The following is a 12,995-nucleotide window of genomic DNA, read 5'->3' as shown; positions in this document are numbered from 1 at the left end:
TATAGGAATCTCATGATGGTCTGAAATGTTATTTTTTTAAATATCAGAACAAAAAAGGTAAATATAGTGTGCCGCATATCAAATAGTTACTGACCTTCTCAGGCTCTTCAAATATGGGCCGTCGTTGTACACATATTGTAATATCCAAAATGCACAAAAGATACCCAACTTACCGCAAAAACAATGAACCAATAGCTGTCATTCCCCACATTACACAACACATTACAAGCAATAAAGGGATTTATTTAGCATCATTACTATGATATGGTTTAAGATCCATGTGCACCAGCATGAGTTGTTTTTTGATTTTTTATCAAAACTCAACATGAAAAATTGTCATTTTAACAGTATACATATTATAAAAAACAATGACAAAACAAACTTTTAATTATTGGAACAACATTTTCCTTTGTGCTCATGACCATCGATGAGGTTTCATCTATATAGACCCACCCTGATTTTAAAGTTTGTTAGAAAGGCAGAGGTAAAATGAGTCTATCCTTTTAAATATGTACAGTATGTACTCATTAATATTCATGAGCACAAGGAAAATCTGAGGCATATTCAGAATATTGCAACATTGCGAGCGCTTTAGTACTACTAACAAATAATAACAATCTGTGATAAGATGAAAAGAGACAGAATACACAAATGGAATTGCAAAGTGTGAGAACAAAATACTTTTAAAACGAAATTAGGCCATTAGCAAATGTAAAAAAAAAAAAAGAAGAGGGACAAAAATAGGCAAACAAAGAAGTGAAACAGAACAAAAGGAGTGCCGTGCCTGTCTGTGAACTCCATCACTCTGCTCTAGAGTTACAATACTGCAATACTCTGAATTCATTCCTGACAGACGGCATCATCTGAATTCAGTTGTTCCACCTCAGGTGGTGGTCCAGGAATCAAATCACACCTTAACTACTTCCCCACTGGCCCCAAAACTCTCCATCGTTTTTTCCAGCGACCACGGTGACACAGGTATTGGAGCCAGCAGAGGGTGTACTGATCATTTCCTAAAACTGTTGAGCACCAAAGGAATATAGAGTAAAAGAGGTTATTGTTGTGACGGTGAAATTGTATTAAATTCTATTAAATCGTATTACAGAAGAACTCACGTTTTTGAGGAACTCCTCTGCAACTATGCGAGCCCTGGCGTTGACTGACAGTTTCATCTCACTGATTTCCTTATCGATCTCCTCCATAAAATTGATGACAAAGTCCACTAACTTATGCTTGTACATTTGTTCTGTGTGGAAGTTAGTGATGAGGAAACTGATGTCATATCCCTGACAAAAAAAAGGAAGGTGTTATATTAAATGTGAACATTTCACAACAGAGAATTTTAGATGTTTGTTAGCAAGATGCTATTTTAGATAGCAGAAAAAAAATAGCAAAAGGACAGCGCTGTAAACAACCAGTGAAAAACGTGAAGCAAAATGACACATGCATTGCAAACACCAGGCTTTTTAACAATAGAAATAGTGTTAGTAAGTCTCTTCCTCTGCTTTCTGATCTCCCTCACCTCCACAGCTTTTCTCCGCAGGATGAAGAAGTTCTCGGCTCTCATCATCATGAAGCGCATGAACTTGTGACACAGGATCTTTTCGATCTCATCAGCCTTCAATGGACCAGTTGAGGTGCATCATCCAATCACAGACCATTAAAGATATAAACAACTCATCAAACTGGATTCTTAGCTTATTATAATATAATAATAATATATAGTATGCATAGCTCATATAATGGCCTCCACCTGTGGTTTTGAACACAACCATACAGAAAAAGTATGTATTTTGTATTTCTGGTGTAATTATGACAGAACTGCTTTTTTTATTAACATAAATTGGAAGTATTGATACATTAATCAACCATGATTACATCTTGATTGTTTGTTATTTTTAGTATTTTAATTTAGATTATAGTTAAATTATTTTTAAAATATCAATAATAATTTATTCACTTAAATCCTGTGGCCCCCATGGAAGTTTGCAGCGGCCCCCTAGTAGGCCCCTGGTTGAGAACCACTAGCATGGTGCATTCAGTGGACTATGTGTTCATTTCAAAAGTGAGTGTCAGAGTGAAACCAACCCTCCTCACTTGTCTCATCACCACCACCACAATACTTCTCTTTTTGTATTTTTAGTTGCATTTTCAGTATTCAATATATATACATATTTAAAGACTCTAAGATATCTCAGAAAGGACAGCAAGAATGAGTTTAGAGCAAAACTGCAAATGTACTTACCTGTTTGACAGCAATGCTGACTCGCACAGAGTTGATGGAACCTTCAATCAGAACCTTCTCTTTATCATTCCTACTGATCACAACAGGCTGAAGCAAAAGCTCTTTACTGCTCCTGGTGAGATGATTAGACAAAAATGGTAAAGCATACACACATGTGCTGTATACTGCAAACGTATGCTAGTATGCTCTTTCAAACTACCTATAACCTAATGGCTCATATCACACTTTAAGATGAGGTCATGTAGGCCACTCACCTATATGAACCATGTAACTTTTACACACAAATAAAACACATATGCAAACAACAGTCACATACACTTACCGGACTTCAACTTCAGGTTTGTTGTGTCTTTCAACCACCTGTGAGGAGAAGTTTTCCAGACAGAGAGCTGCCTGCAGTGTAGCACGCACTGCATTCAGGTACGGACGCAGAGTCGCCGTCTGACAAAACAAATCAAACTAAATCAGTACTCAGGAGGATGATGAACCATGTCTGCAACCTCACAGCAAGCAAGCACATCACAAATGGCTCACAAATTCTACTCTAATTGTTCCACACACACGCCTGAACCTGCAGGGGAATTCTTGGGATACGGTCCTCCTCCACAAGCCCTCCGAAAAAGAAAAAGAAAACTATGCTCTACACATTACTAAGTGACTCTGTCAACCTGCAAACACCATGAATCTCTTCATAGACTGCATGAAGCCTGTCACTTCCTGAACTTGCAAGTCATGGAGGAAGTGCATACCCTTCTGCATGAAAAATGATACATTTTTAAAACATTGACCTTTTGGGCTTCCTTGACATTTGGAAGAGCATGTCTCACTGCATTGAATTAGACACGGAAACATACAGTTGTCTTTACATATAATTAATTTTTCTAAGGCAAGATAATGTTGTTATGTAGCAAATAATGTAATACTGAAAAGCTGCGATGAGCACCTATATTACATGCGACGTTACATGTCATATTTAGACAAGAGGCAATGAACACGGGAGTAAACAGCAACCAGATCGATAGATGTGCACTTGTACACGCGTTTATACAAAAATGTAACAATACTGAAGAATAGCAGAACGATGAAACACTGATAATAAAGCAAGGGCTGCATACTAATGATTTGGTCGCTGTTAATATACAGTATAAAAAGAGATCAATTTGAGTTGGCTTATCCATGATACACAAACCCTAGATTACAAAGCGCTGGCAATGTTACAAAATACTAAATGTGAAACGTCAAATAACTATTAGTCTACCCGCGACTGTGAAATATGGGTGGGGATGTTAGCGATTTAACGTTAAGCAATACGTCCCTTCATTTCAATGCAGAAACAAACACCAGCAAACATGGGTTTGCGACACGACGATGTTATTATTCATTTAATAACAAATGTTATATATACACAGAATAAAATGTCTTTTTTTACGAAGTGCTAAAAAGAAATCTTACCATTTCTGTGTACCCGTTGGATAAGTGGATAAGACGGAAGTGCTACAAACACCGGGCGACTTCCGCGTATAACGCCACTCATAGGAAGATACCAAGTTTTCACTAAATAGGGGTGATGATGAGTGTATCATTTTTTTCCCGGCCTGCTGTTGAAATTACAGTATGCCTTTACGTGCTTCATTAGCTGGCATTACTCATGATAGATTATTGGTTTGACATTGAGATGCTTACCTTGAAATCGCTGTAGTTTACAGTGATATGAAATAGATGCGATATCATTGTTGTGGAAACTCAAATTTATCATGCAGTTCCTCACGAATAACAACAACATGCTTACTTGTAGACATATTATTAAATATACTTATATATATATATATTTGCCACAAGTTGCAGAAGAGGAAGCTCTGCCCAGGGTTAGTGGTGGAAAACTTTTTTATTTGTATACAATACTCTTTTATCTTCATTGCATTACCCCCTAATCATTTTGGATCATATTCTTAATGAGGGTAAAAATATATATTTAAAAATAGATTATAGAAATTTTCCCTTTTTATAAAATATTTTGCCCTGATGATTTCAATTTATTTTGTATTGCCACTCTTTATACTGTTGACAGCAAAACTGCTCATGCTAATAAAATGAAATTGAATCATTCATCTAATTTTCGTATGTCTGTTGTTTAAGACATCACCATTTCCATGCATCAAGAAGGTTGAAGTCATTTGTATTTTAAAAACAGAGGTTTATTTGAACATATTTGCTTTTGCAGTCCTGAAACAATGCATCCGCAGAGCAAATAAAAAACAAACAAAAACACTGTTCTAACGCTAACATATATTTACAACGGGTTTCTTGTCGTCTAATTACCAAGTATACTGTTTAGTAGGCTACATCAGACAAAAGTATGACGTCTCACATAAACTTAAGTCGGTGTGTCTCTAAAAAGCAGTATATAGAAACTACCAAATTACCAAAACATCAAACCCCAAATTAACTGGGCCTGCAGCATAACGTTACCTAAAATCAACAACAGCGATATTTTCAAAAATATAAAACGTTAGTCCAAAGAAAACTCCTATTGCCAAGAAACTATATACAAAAACATAATTATCCAACAATTCCAGAGAAAGTCTATTTTGTTTTCTTTGCTTTGGTTGCCTTTTTCACCGCGACTTTTGGCTTTTTTGCAGCTGCTTTCTTCGGTTTGGCAGTCACCTTCTTAACACCCGTCTTCTTCGTCGCCGTCTTCTTTTTAACTGGGCTTTTTTTGGCGCTCTTCTTTGCACTCACTTTCTTGGTCACGGCTTTTTTGGACGCAGACTTGGCAGGCTTTTCCGTCTTCTTGGTCGCCTTGGCTGCACTTTTCTTTGGCTTTTTCTCAAATTTCTTTTTATTGAGCTTGAATGAGCCGTTGGCCCCCAGTCCCTTGACCTGCACGAGCGTGTCGTTGAGCACGAGCGCGCGGATGGAATAGCGCAGATACATGCGACCGTTCTGCTGATCAAACCAGCTCACTTTCTTCGCTTCATTGTATATCTTGAAAAGCGATGAGCCGTTTTTCTCGCCCAGGGTTCGGATCGCAGCAGTGACGAGCTGGCTGTACTTGCCGGGCCCCTTACTCTTCTTTTTCTTCTTTTTAGCTGGAGAAGCACTAACGACAGGCTTTGCCTTATTTCCCGATGCCATCTTTGTTTTGGTTGCTGCTGGAGTAGGGACTTGGGCGGGTGCTGATTCTTCGACCTCAGTAGACATGTTCAAACTTAATGCGAAAATGTGGTGTTGTTTTTCCGAGAACGCGAGACTATCAGCTCAGAGACGCGAGCATCATATCAGAGTTTTTGAATCATCAGATTTAACTGCAATACGCGGACGTGATTGAAAACAACAACACACTCGGCCGGGGCGGATGTGGAGTTGTGTTTTCTTCCACGACTTTGGGATCTATTATCTAGTTAATTTGACATACATTCTGATTTTAAATGACTCATGATGGAAGTGTAAAGGCTGCTCTTTCTGCGAGTGTTTAAAATGTATCAAATAAACGCAAAACGTTGGCGCGAGAAAGCAAAGAAAAGATCTTGCCCACAGAATGCCTTGCGATTTGGGGTAGGGGCACCTACTTTACGAACGAAAACCTTTTTATGGATATGCAGTCAGTTCGTGCATTAAACTTGCTATGAAAATTTAGAAAGTAAAAATTCTAGAATGATACTACACAGTCCGCGATTACTAAATGACTTCTAGATACAAGCAGTTTAAATGACCACAACTAACACATTAAACGCCCTCGCGTGGCTGTGTATTGGCACACTTTTTCTTTGCTATTCTCTTTCCTGGTGACTTTACCCCTTGTTTTCTTCTGTGCCTATTTGTGAAACTGGATTTTTGAACAAATAAAGACATGAAACGTAGTGTATTTGACATGCTGTTTTACGCAAGTCACCACACTTAATGTTTTCAATTGTTTATTATATCAAAGATGTTGATAGAATTTTAATGTGTCTGACTTGACTTCCCATACAGCAACTAGGCTAAAATGTAAAACTTTCTAGGCATTTTGACAATCTGGACAAAGCTTGGTACATTTAGGCTTGCTGCACTGCACCCCATTTAAATACACTTTGATGAGAAATCCCCCATCATAGTGATTTTTCATCACTTCATTACCCACCCCAAAGAATTGAACAAAAGCCATGCATATGTTACCACATTTACAGTTACACAATTGTTATAGCCACTTCCTGTTGCACATATGCACACAAAGAGCAAACACCTCTCAATAAAATAGGTCTAGCACCTTCCCCTTGCAGACAGAAAAAGGTTAAAGGTCAACATGTATTATATATATTAGTGTGCAGATGTCTGTCTTTTTTGAATGAGAGTGTTAAAAGAGGAATTCCAAGTTTTTATGACCCTTAATAACAAATCTCAGTAAACTTTACACACAGTCCAAAACAGGACACACACAGTGAAGAGGCCGAGTTAAAACCCGACGAGGATGTTTATCTTTCTTTTTGAATGTGATTGAATGAGAGTGTGTGATTATTTGTTAATTCTAGATTGATTTGATGGGGCAAAATCATACGATCAGTTAGGCGGTGAGTGTTTGCACGTGTGTGTGTGTAAAAAAAGGATAGGTAAGAGTGTGTGTTTGTGTGTGTTTTAGGGGGTGGGTTTACTGATGCATGTCAGACAGCAAAGAGCCTCAGTTATCTAGGAATCTGAGCCAAAAGAGCCTCACAAACAGAAGAGAGCGTGCAGGAGAGAAAGAGGGAGGGATAGAAGAGAGAAGATCAAATAAAAGAGAAAAACAGGAAAGGAGACTCTGACAAGCACATAGTGAGAAAGAAAGACAATGTGGGGGACTTGATAGTCTGCAGATGATACTGCTTATAACTTCAGTTCTGAAGAGAGAAGTCAGTGACACAGGAGCATTGCTAGGGAATATCCCATTGAAATTAAATAGTAGAAAGCAGTAAAAGAGAGGGAACAGGTGCATACTATCTCTTTGGACTCCTGTGGCGGCCTGAGCAGCATGTATGTGCGTGTTGTGATCCTATTTTTGCTGGGAGCGTACATGATGTGTGTATGTGTGCTGGGTCAGAGGGACATCCTGGTGGCCGGACCCCCCAACAGCAAATGTGAGGGAAGCTGCAGTGCAACAGCATCACCCCCTAAAATACATCACCCTCACCCTCAGGACGCACGACTCAGAAAGACTCCAGAGAACCGCAAAAACGCACAGGTAAACATTACCTAATACCTATACATAAACATGATCTCTGGTGAGAGATTTGAGAGGGCATTATCATATTTTTGGTAACATTTTACAGCGTCTCATTTAGTAACATCGGTTATTGCATGAGCTAAAATTAAGTTTTTATTTATTGTTTTTTCATGTTAGTTCACAGTGTATTAACTAATATTAAAAGATACAACTTTTGATTTTAAAAATGTACTAGTAAATGTTGACATTAATATTAACCATTATCAAATGCTGTGGAAGTATTGTATTGCATTCATTGTGTATTCATGTTAACTAACTAATGATAACAAATTAAACTCTGATGTAAAGTGTTCCTTATATTTTGCATTCAGATATATTTTTTCTAATAATTATTCATATTTGCTGTTTTTATTAGGGCTGGGAAAAGATTAATCGCATCCAAAATAAAAGTTTGTGTTTACATAATATATATGTATATATGTATAGTTACATAATATAGTGTGTGCACTGTGTATAATTATTTTGTACATATATAAATACACACACATGCATGTATATATTTAAGAAATATTTTCATGTATATACTGTACGTATATATTTATTTATAATTTATATAATATATAAATATTTTATATATAAATAAATAAAATCTTATATGTATACATGCATGTGTGTGTATTTATATATACAAAATGATTATACACAGTGCACACACATATATTATGTAAACACAAACTTTTATTTTGGATGCGATTAATCGCGATTAATCTTTTCCCAGCCCTAGTTTTTATGTAAAGAAATTATATTATTAAAAAAATATGAGTTTTGTCAGCGTGTTGTGGGGTAAATATATTAGGATATGTAATCCATTCCTTTTCTGTAATCGCCTGTTGAATAACAATTAATAGCTACTGGTTAAATTCAACAGCACAAATCCACTTTGCATTTAAGATAGCTATATAAATAAGTTGATCAATTATGAAGCATTACCACATCAAATAATAATTTCACTCAGTGTCTTGGACACCTAGAATATTAAACATTTTAATAGTCACCTTGTTTGTTTACCCAAAAGAGGGAAAACAATGCATCTGTGTCATTTTGGTCAATGTCAGAAAATATTTCATGAATTAGAAAACAAGCATGAGATAACATTAACTACTCTATACTAGTCAATATGTTGATATTGACACTTACAGATAAAGTGTATGGAGACTTCATATACAATGTTAAATATTATGACTGAGATTAAAGATACACGTACTTGTTTTTAATTGTGTGTGTGTGTATGTGTGTATATGCCCTGCAGGTGTCTGATACATCTGAACGTCTCATCCAGCTGCAGCGCTGTATGCTACAACATGAATCAGTGGCTGTGAGTCAAGGAGATGGGTCTGATTCACTAGTAGCCTTTCTGGCTCTTATGGCAGCAGTGCTGACAGAATGTGACCTCCACTGCCATAGTCAGGGACTCAGACAGATGGCCACCAGACTTGGTTATTATATTCCACAACATATGCCACTCACACCTCCCTAAACACTTACACTTCCTTCTTAAATTATAGGACTAGCTTAAATAAAGCACATTAATGTGTGCTTCCAATATGTTTTATGAACTAACAACTCTCTCTTTTTTCATTATTTATTGATTCTTTCATTCCCGGAGTTCTCTCAATTAAGTTAACACCCAATTTACACTCAGCAAACAGAGGTGTTCCTAGGAATGTAAGAAAACTGACCTTTGACAGCCTCTATTTGACCCTCTCACAACCTTTCTCTAACCTTTGTATAACCCCACAAACTCTAACCATCCTGAAATAGTCACCTACCAAATTATTAATTAAATAATAATATATTCTTTAAATACTTTAAAACATGTACTGTATCAGATCCTTTTTTTTACTTTATGATCTTATTTGATTATGTAAATCATATTGCTTTGCATTTGATCGTTAAAGGAAATTACAGAGGGAGTTTTAAATCTTACATTTATTTTTAGGAAATTGAATATCCTACAGGGGCATTGGAAAAATAGCTGTCAGGAATAATCATCATAATTGTGTTCTAACTAGTTTATGCTAGAATTTATTTTCTCTCTCTTTCTCGATCATAGAAAGTGTAGTGGGCAAAAATGGAGAGAAAGATTTGCTGCTGTTGCTGAAAAGTATCACACATTCTAAACCTAATGGCCTCAAACCAAAGACTCCTACAGGTGAGCTATACACAGACAGACAGAACAAACACCCTATGTTGTCCAGCGAACATTTATTGCACAAATGTTGACAGATGTTTTGTTTGGGTCTGTATGGCAGTGCCTCCCACTGCAGGCCTTTACCCTCAAGACTGTCATGAGATCTACCAATTAGGAATTAAAGAGAACGGGATCTACACCATACAGCCAGATCCAAAGCTACCAGCATTAGAGGTACAAACATTAAAGTCTGCAGAAACCCAAATACATTTATATCACATTACATCTAGTACACTTATTCCATTTATATATTTTGAAATCTAATCCATGTCCAGTGTGAAGTAAATAGATAGTTGACCCAAAAATAAAAATTCAAAATGAATTTTTTTGTCATTATTTACAAACCTTTTTGCGGAACACAAAATAAGATATTTTCAAGATCACATGGGGTACGAAAAACTTTGGACTGCATCCCTATAAGTGTTCATTTGTAAAGTGTAATGCTTTTGAGGGGCAGCACTACATGTGTGATTTCTTTTTCATTTGTATTTTCCAGGCTGTGTGTGACATGGTTTCAGCTGGTGGGGGATGGACAGTGTTCCAGCGGCGGTTTGATGGACAAATTGACTTTAACAGAACCTGGCAGGAGTACCGTGACGGATTTGGCTCCCCGCAGACAGAGCACTGGTTAGGGAATGCAGTTCTGTCCGTGGTAACCTCAAGTGGGCATCACACGCTCCGCATCACTCTCCAAGACTGGCACGAACAGACACGTCATGCAAACTACAACACCTTTAAAGTGGCAGGAGAAAACCAGAGGTATATGCACATTGCACATCTAAAATCTACTGTCAAAAGCTGCAGACAAAACATTTGTATCAAAAAGATGGAAATCAATTCAATTTCTTATAATGATGAATTTGTGATATTCTCTCCATAAGGTTCCGCCTAACTGCTCGAGATTACCATGGCGATGCTGGCAATGCATTCAGTTATAGCAAACAGTACAATCACGATGGCAGAGCTTTCAGTACATATGACCAGGATAATGACCGCTACACAGCTGGTAACTGTGCCCGTTACTATGGTGCAGGGTGGTGGTTTGATTCCTGTTTGGCCGCTAACCTCAATGGACGCTACTACCACGGGCGTTACAGCGGCATCACGGATGGCATCTACTGGGGCACCTGGTATATCCTGACTGACTATCGCACAGGGGAAAGATACTCATTTAAAAGTGTTGAAATGAAAATGAGACCAAGGCGGAGCTAAGAATATCACTTTTTATAAATGAGATGTTCACATGTAATCATACATGCAGTGTATTTCCTTTCAATAAATAATTCCTTTTACATATTTTCATTTCCTTTGTAATTTTATAACCTGTACCTGTCAATATATTGAACTTGAGATATTTAGATATACAAACACATTTATAAACATTTATTTTATGATTGACAATTTATTGGCTTTTCAGAACATTTAAACACACACACACATATCCATCTAAAAAAAAAAGCAGGGGTCATACAAAAAAAAATAGAATGACAGGAAGACATAGCACATCCATAGACAAATACTACACTAATTACATTTTAGAAAATAATGATTATTTGAGGAAAATAAAAAATAAAAAAGAATGTGATGCACCTAGCCCTTGAGTTACAGCCTTGCCTAAATGTAGGTACCTTAATCTATCAAAATGTATATCCCTCAGTCATGTTTTCTAGTTAAATGGTATGTTTTTGAGCCAGAATGCCATTAAACCTCCAAGGTGTACGAATGATACTTTCCCCGTTTCAAGGTGTACTCCTCCACTTTATCAAGCAACCTATAGGACAGTTGTTCAAAGGCAGCCAGCTGACCCAGAGCGACACGCCACAAATCCAGTGCTGGTGCAGAGGGGGCTTTCCATTCTTTGACCAAAAGTTTTCGGCCTAGGTCTGGGTCCAGTTAGAGAGTGGAGGGCTCAGGTCACTTAATGCAGAGGGGTATTTTAAAATAATTTATTTTAAAATAAATGTCAAATGCCAAATTTCTTCTTTTCTCAGTGTATATTATCAATTTTCATTTACTATTGCACTATTCATGCAGCAAATACAGAAATTGATTTTAATTCGAATTAAAACATGGTCTTTATTAAAAGTTGGCATGAAATAAAAATCTCTTTTCCAAATGCATGTTATTGATCTTATTATGTACTTATTTAGTCTGCTTAAATCCCGCCTCCTTTCTTACAAACTGCAAGCTTGCATTCAGCCAATCTGCTTTCATCCAACCAACAACGATGGACCCTACAGTTTCCCCCCATTTTGATAGTCCGTTATCTCAGATATATGTCATGGAAACAGAGATCTGTTGCTACTTGCCTTTTATTGTGACTTTAACTTAAAGCTCTCTGGAATATGTTCCTCCAACTTTTTCTGTTGTCAAATACCATATACTTTTCGGTAACACTTAATTTCTATAGTCCACTTTATACATTCTACTAACTATAAGTAACTTTGCAACTATATGTCAAATACTAGTCATTGAGAGTATAGGTAGACTGTCTGCTTAATATCTTTATTTTGATGAATTTCTACTAGCCTTGAACTAGCAGTCTATTAATGCAATGAGGGTTGGCTGATAGTGTAGTTGCAAATGAATGAGAGTTAGTTGACATGTACACTGTAAAAAAAGAAGAAAAGGTGCTGCTTAAATTTTTAAGTTCAATCAACTTGGATGTTTGTCGTTTCAACGTAAATTACATTAAACTGACTTAAATTAGTTGAATCTTGTATAACGTATAAAAAAATAATAACTTATTTTAATGCGTTAAAGCAATGTAAAAACATGTCATACCTTATTGATCATATAATTTTTTACAGTGTAGTTGCAAAGTTATAGCTGGTAGGATGTCAAAAGTGGACTATCGAAATTAAGTGTAACCCAATTATCCATTGTCCCAGTCAACCGATTTCCTATTGCTCAAGTTTCATGCCAACACCTGTCAGAGTTTATTTTGTGATAATTATTTGGCTGACCGTATATTTTCTTTATAGCTAAAATCATTCACAAGGCAGAGAGGTCAAAGTTCAAAGGGTTTAAGGTGACCCTTGTGATTGTGCTGCACTTACAATTAAATTAAATCTAAAATTATGCATAGCAATGTTTCCACTTATCAACTGAAATCAATGCAAGCTGCAAACCAGCATAAATGGGCATCAAATGGCCGTGTTTTATATGCTGACACGTTCAAAGCCATAAATCCTTATTACATATTTGACTAAAAGGGATAACAGTAAAGTGTGGACGCATTGGGTTTGGGGGCAACATTTTTTTTGAAGGGTTTCTTGTAAGCCACTGCGGTCAGAGTGTTGAGAGTGTGATGGCATCAT

At 36.7% G+C, this 12,995-nt stretch overlaps 3 protein-coding genes across 3 annotated transcripts; 1 reads left to right on the top strand and 2 right to left on the bottom strand.

Annotated features, from left to right (window-relative positions):
* Positions 1–222: 222 nt before the first annotated feature.
* Positions 223–3,785, bottom strand: arpc4 (actin related protein 2/3 complex, subunit 4). Its single transcript, XM_077198308.1, has 6 exons — positions 3,698–3,785; positions 2,568–2,686; positions 2,246–2,357; positions 1,523–1,618; positions 1,116–1,286; positions 223–1,019 (listed from the first exon to the last, which is right to left on the bottom strand). The coding sequence occupies exons 1-6, from the start codon at positions 3,698–3,700 to the stop codon at positions 1,014–1,016; spliced, it is 507 nt and encodes a 168-aa protein (XP_077054423.1). The 5' UTR covers positions 3,701–3,785; the 3' UTR covers positions 223–1,013.
* Positions 3,786–4,418: 633 nt separating this feature from the next.
* Positions 4,419–7,002, bottom strand: h1-10 (H1.10 linker histone). Its single transcript, XM_077198278.1, has one exon. It carries the CDS (start codon positions 5,447–5,449, stop codon positions 4,829–4,831), a length of 621 nt encoding a protein of 206 aa, XP_077054393.1. The 5' UTR covers positions 5,450–7,002; the 3' UTR covers positions 4,419–4,828.
* Positions 7,003–7,151: 149 nt separating this feature from the next.
* On the top strand, positions 7,152–10,971 carry LOC143706406 (fibroleukin). Its single transcript, XM_077198277.1, has 6 exons — positions 7,152–7,442; positions 8,734–8,920; positions 9,538–9,636; positions 9,737–9,849; positions 10,172–10,434; positions 10,557–10,971. The coding sequence occupies exons 1-6, from the start codon at positions 7,233–7,235 to the stop codon at positions 10,885–10,887; spliced, it is 1,203 nt and encodes a 400-aa protein (XP_077054392.1). The 5' UTR covers positions 7,152–7,232; the 3' UTR covers positions 10,888–10,971.
* Positions 10,972–12,995: the final 2,024 nt, after the last annotated feature.

Source organism: Siphateles boraxobius, unplaced genomic scaffold (genome assembly GCF_051911475.1).
Source record: "Siphateles boraxobius isolate OS27281-9 unplaced genomic scaffold, OSU_SipBor_1 41, whole genome shotgun sequence".
Taxonomy (NCBI): domain Eukaryota; kingdom Metazoa; phylum Chordata; class Actinopteri; order Cypriniformes; family Leuciscidae; genus Siphateles; species Siphateles boraxobius.
Note: the sequence above shows the minus strand (reverse complement) of the source record. Positions and strands in the feature narration are given on the sequence as shown.

Bases quoted from the DNA above. Each gene is read 5' to 3' on its own strand.
- arpc4 (XM_077198308.1), bottom strand. The intron at 2,358-2,567 runs GTAAGTGTATGT...TCATCTCACCAG, and splicing joins AAACCTGAAGTTGAAGTCCG to GAGCAGTAAAGAGCTTTTGC. The intron at 1,619-2,245 runs GTAAGTACATTT...GGTCCATTGAAG, and splicing joins TCAGCATTGCTGTCAAACAG to GCTGATGAGATCGAAAAGAT.
- LOC143706406 (XM_077198277.1), top strand. From the start codon at position 7,233: ATGTATGTGCGTGTTGTGATCCTATTTTTGCTGGGAGCGTACATGATG. The intron at 7,443-8,733 runs GTAAACATTACC...TATGCCCTGCAG, and splicing joins AGAACCGCAAAAACGCACAG to GTGTCTGATACATCTGAACG. The intron at 8,921-9,537 runs GTTATTATATTC...TCTCGATCATAG, and splicing joins ACAGATGGCCACCAGACTTG to AAAGTGTAGTGGGCAAAAAT.
- h1-10 (XM_077198278.1), bottom strand. From the start codon at position 5,449: ATGTCTACTGAGGTCGAAGAATCAGCACCCGCCCAAGTCCCTACTCCA.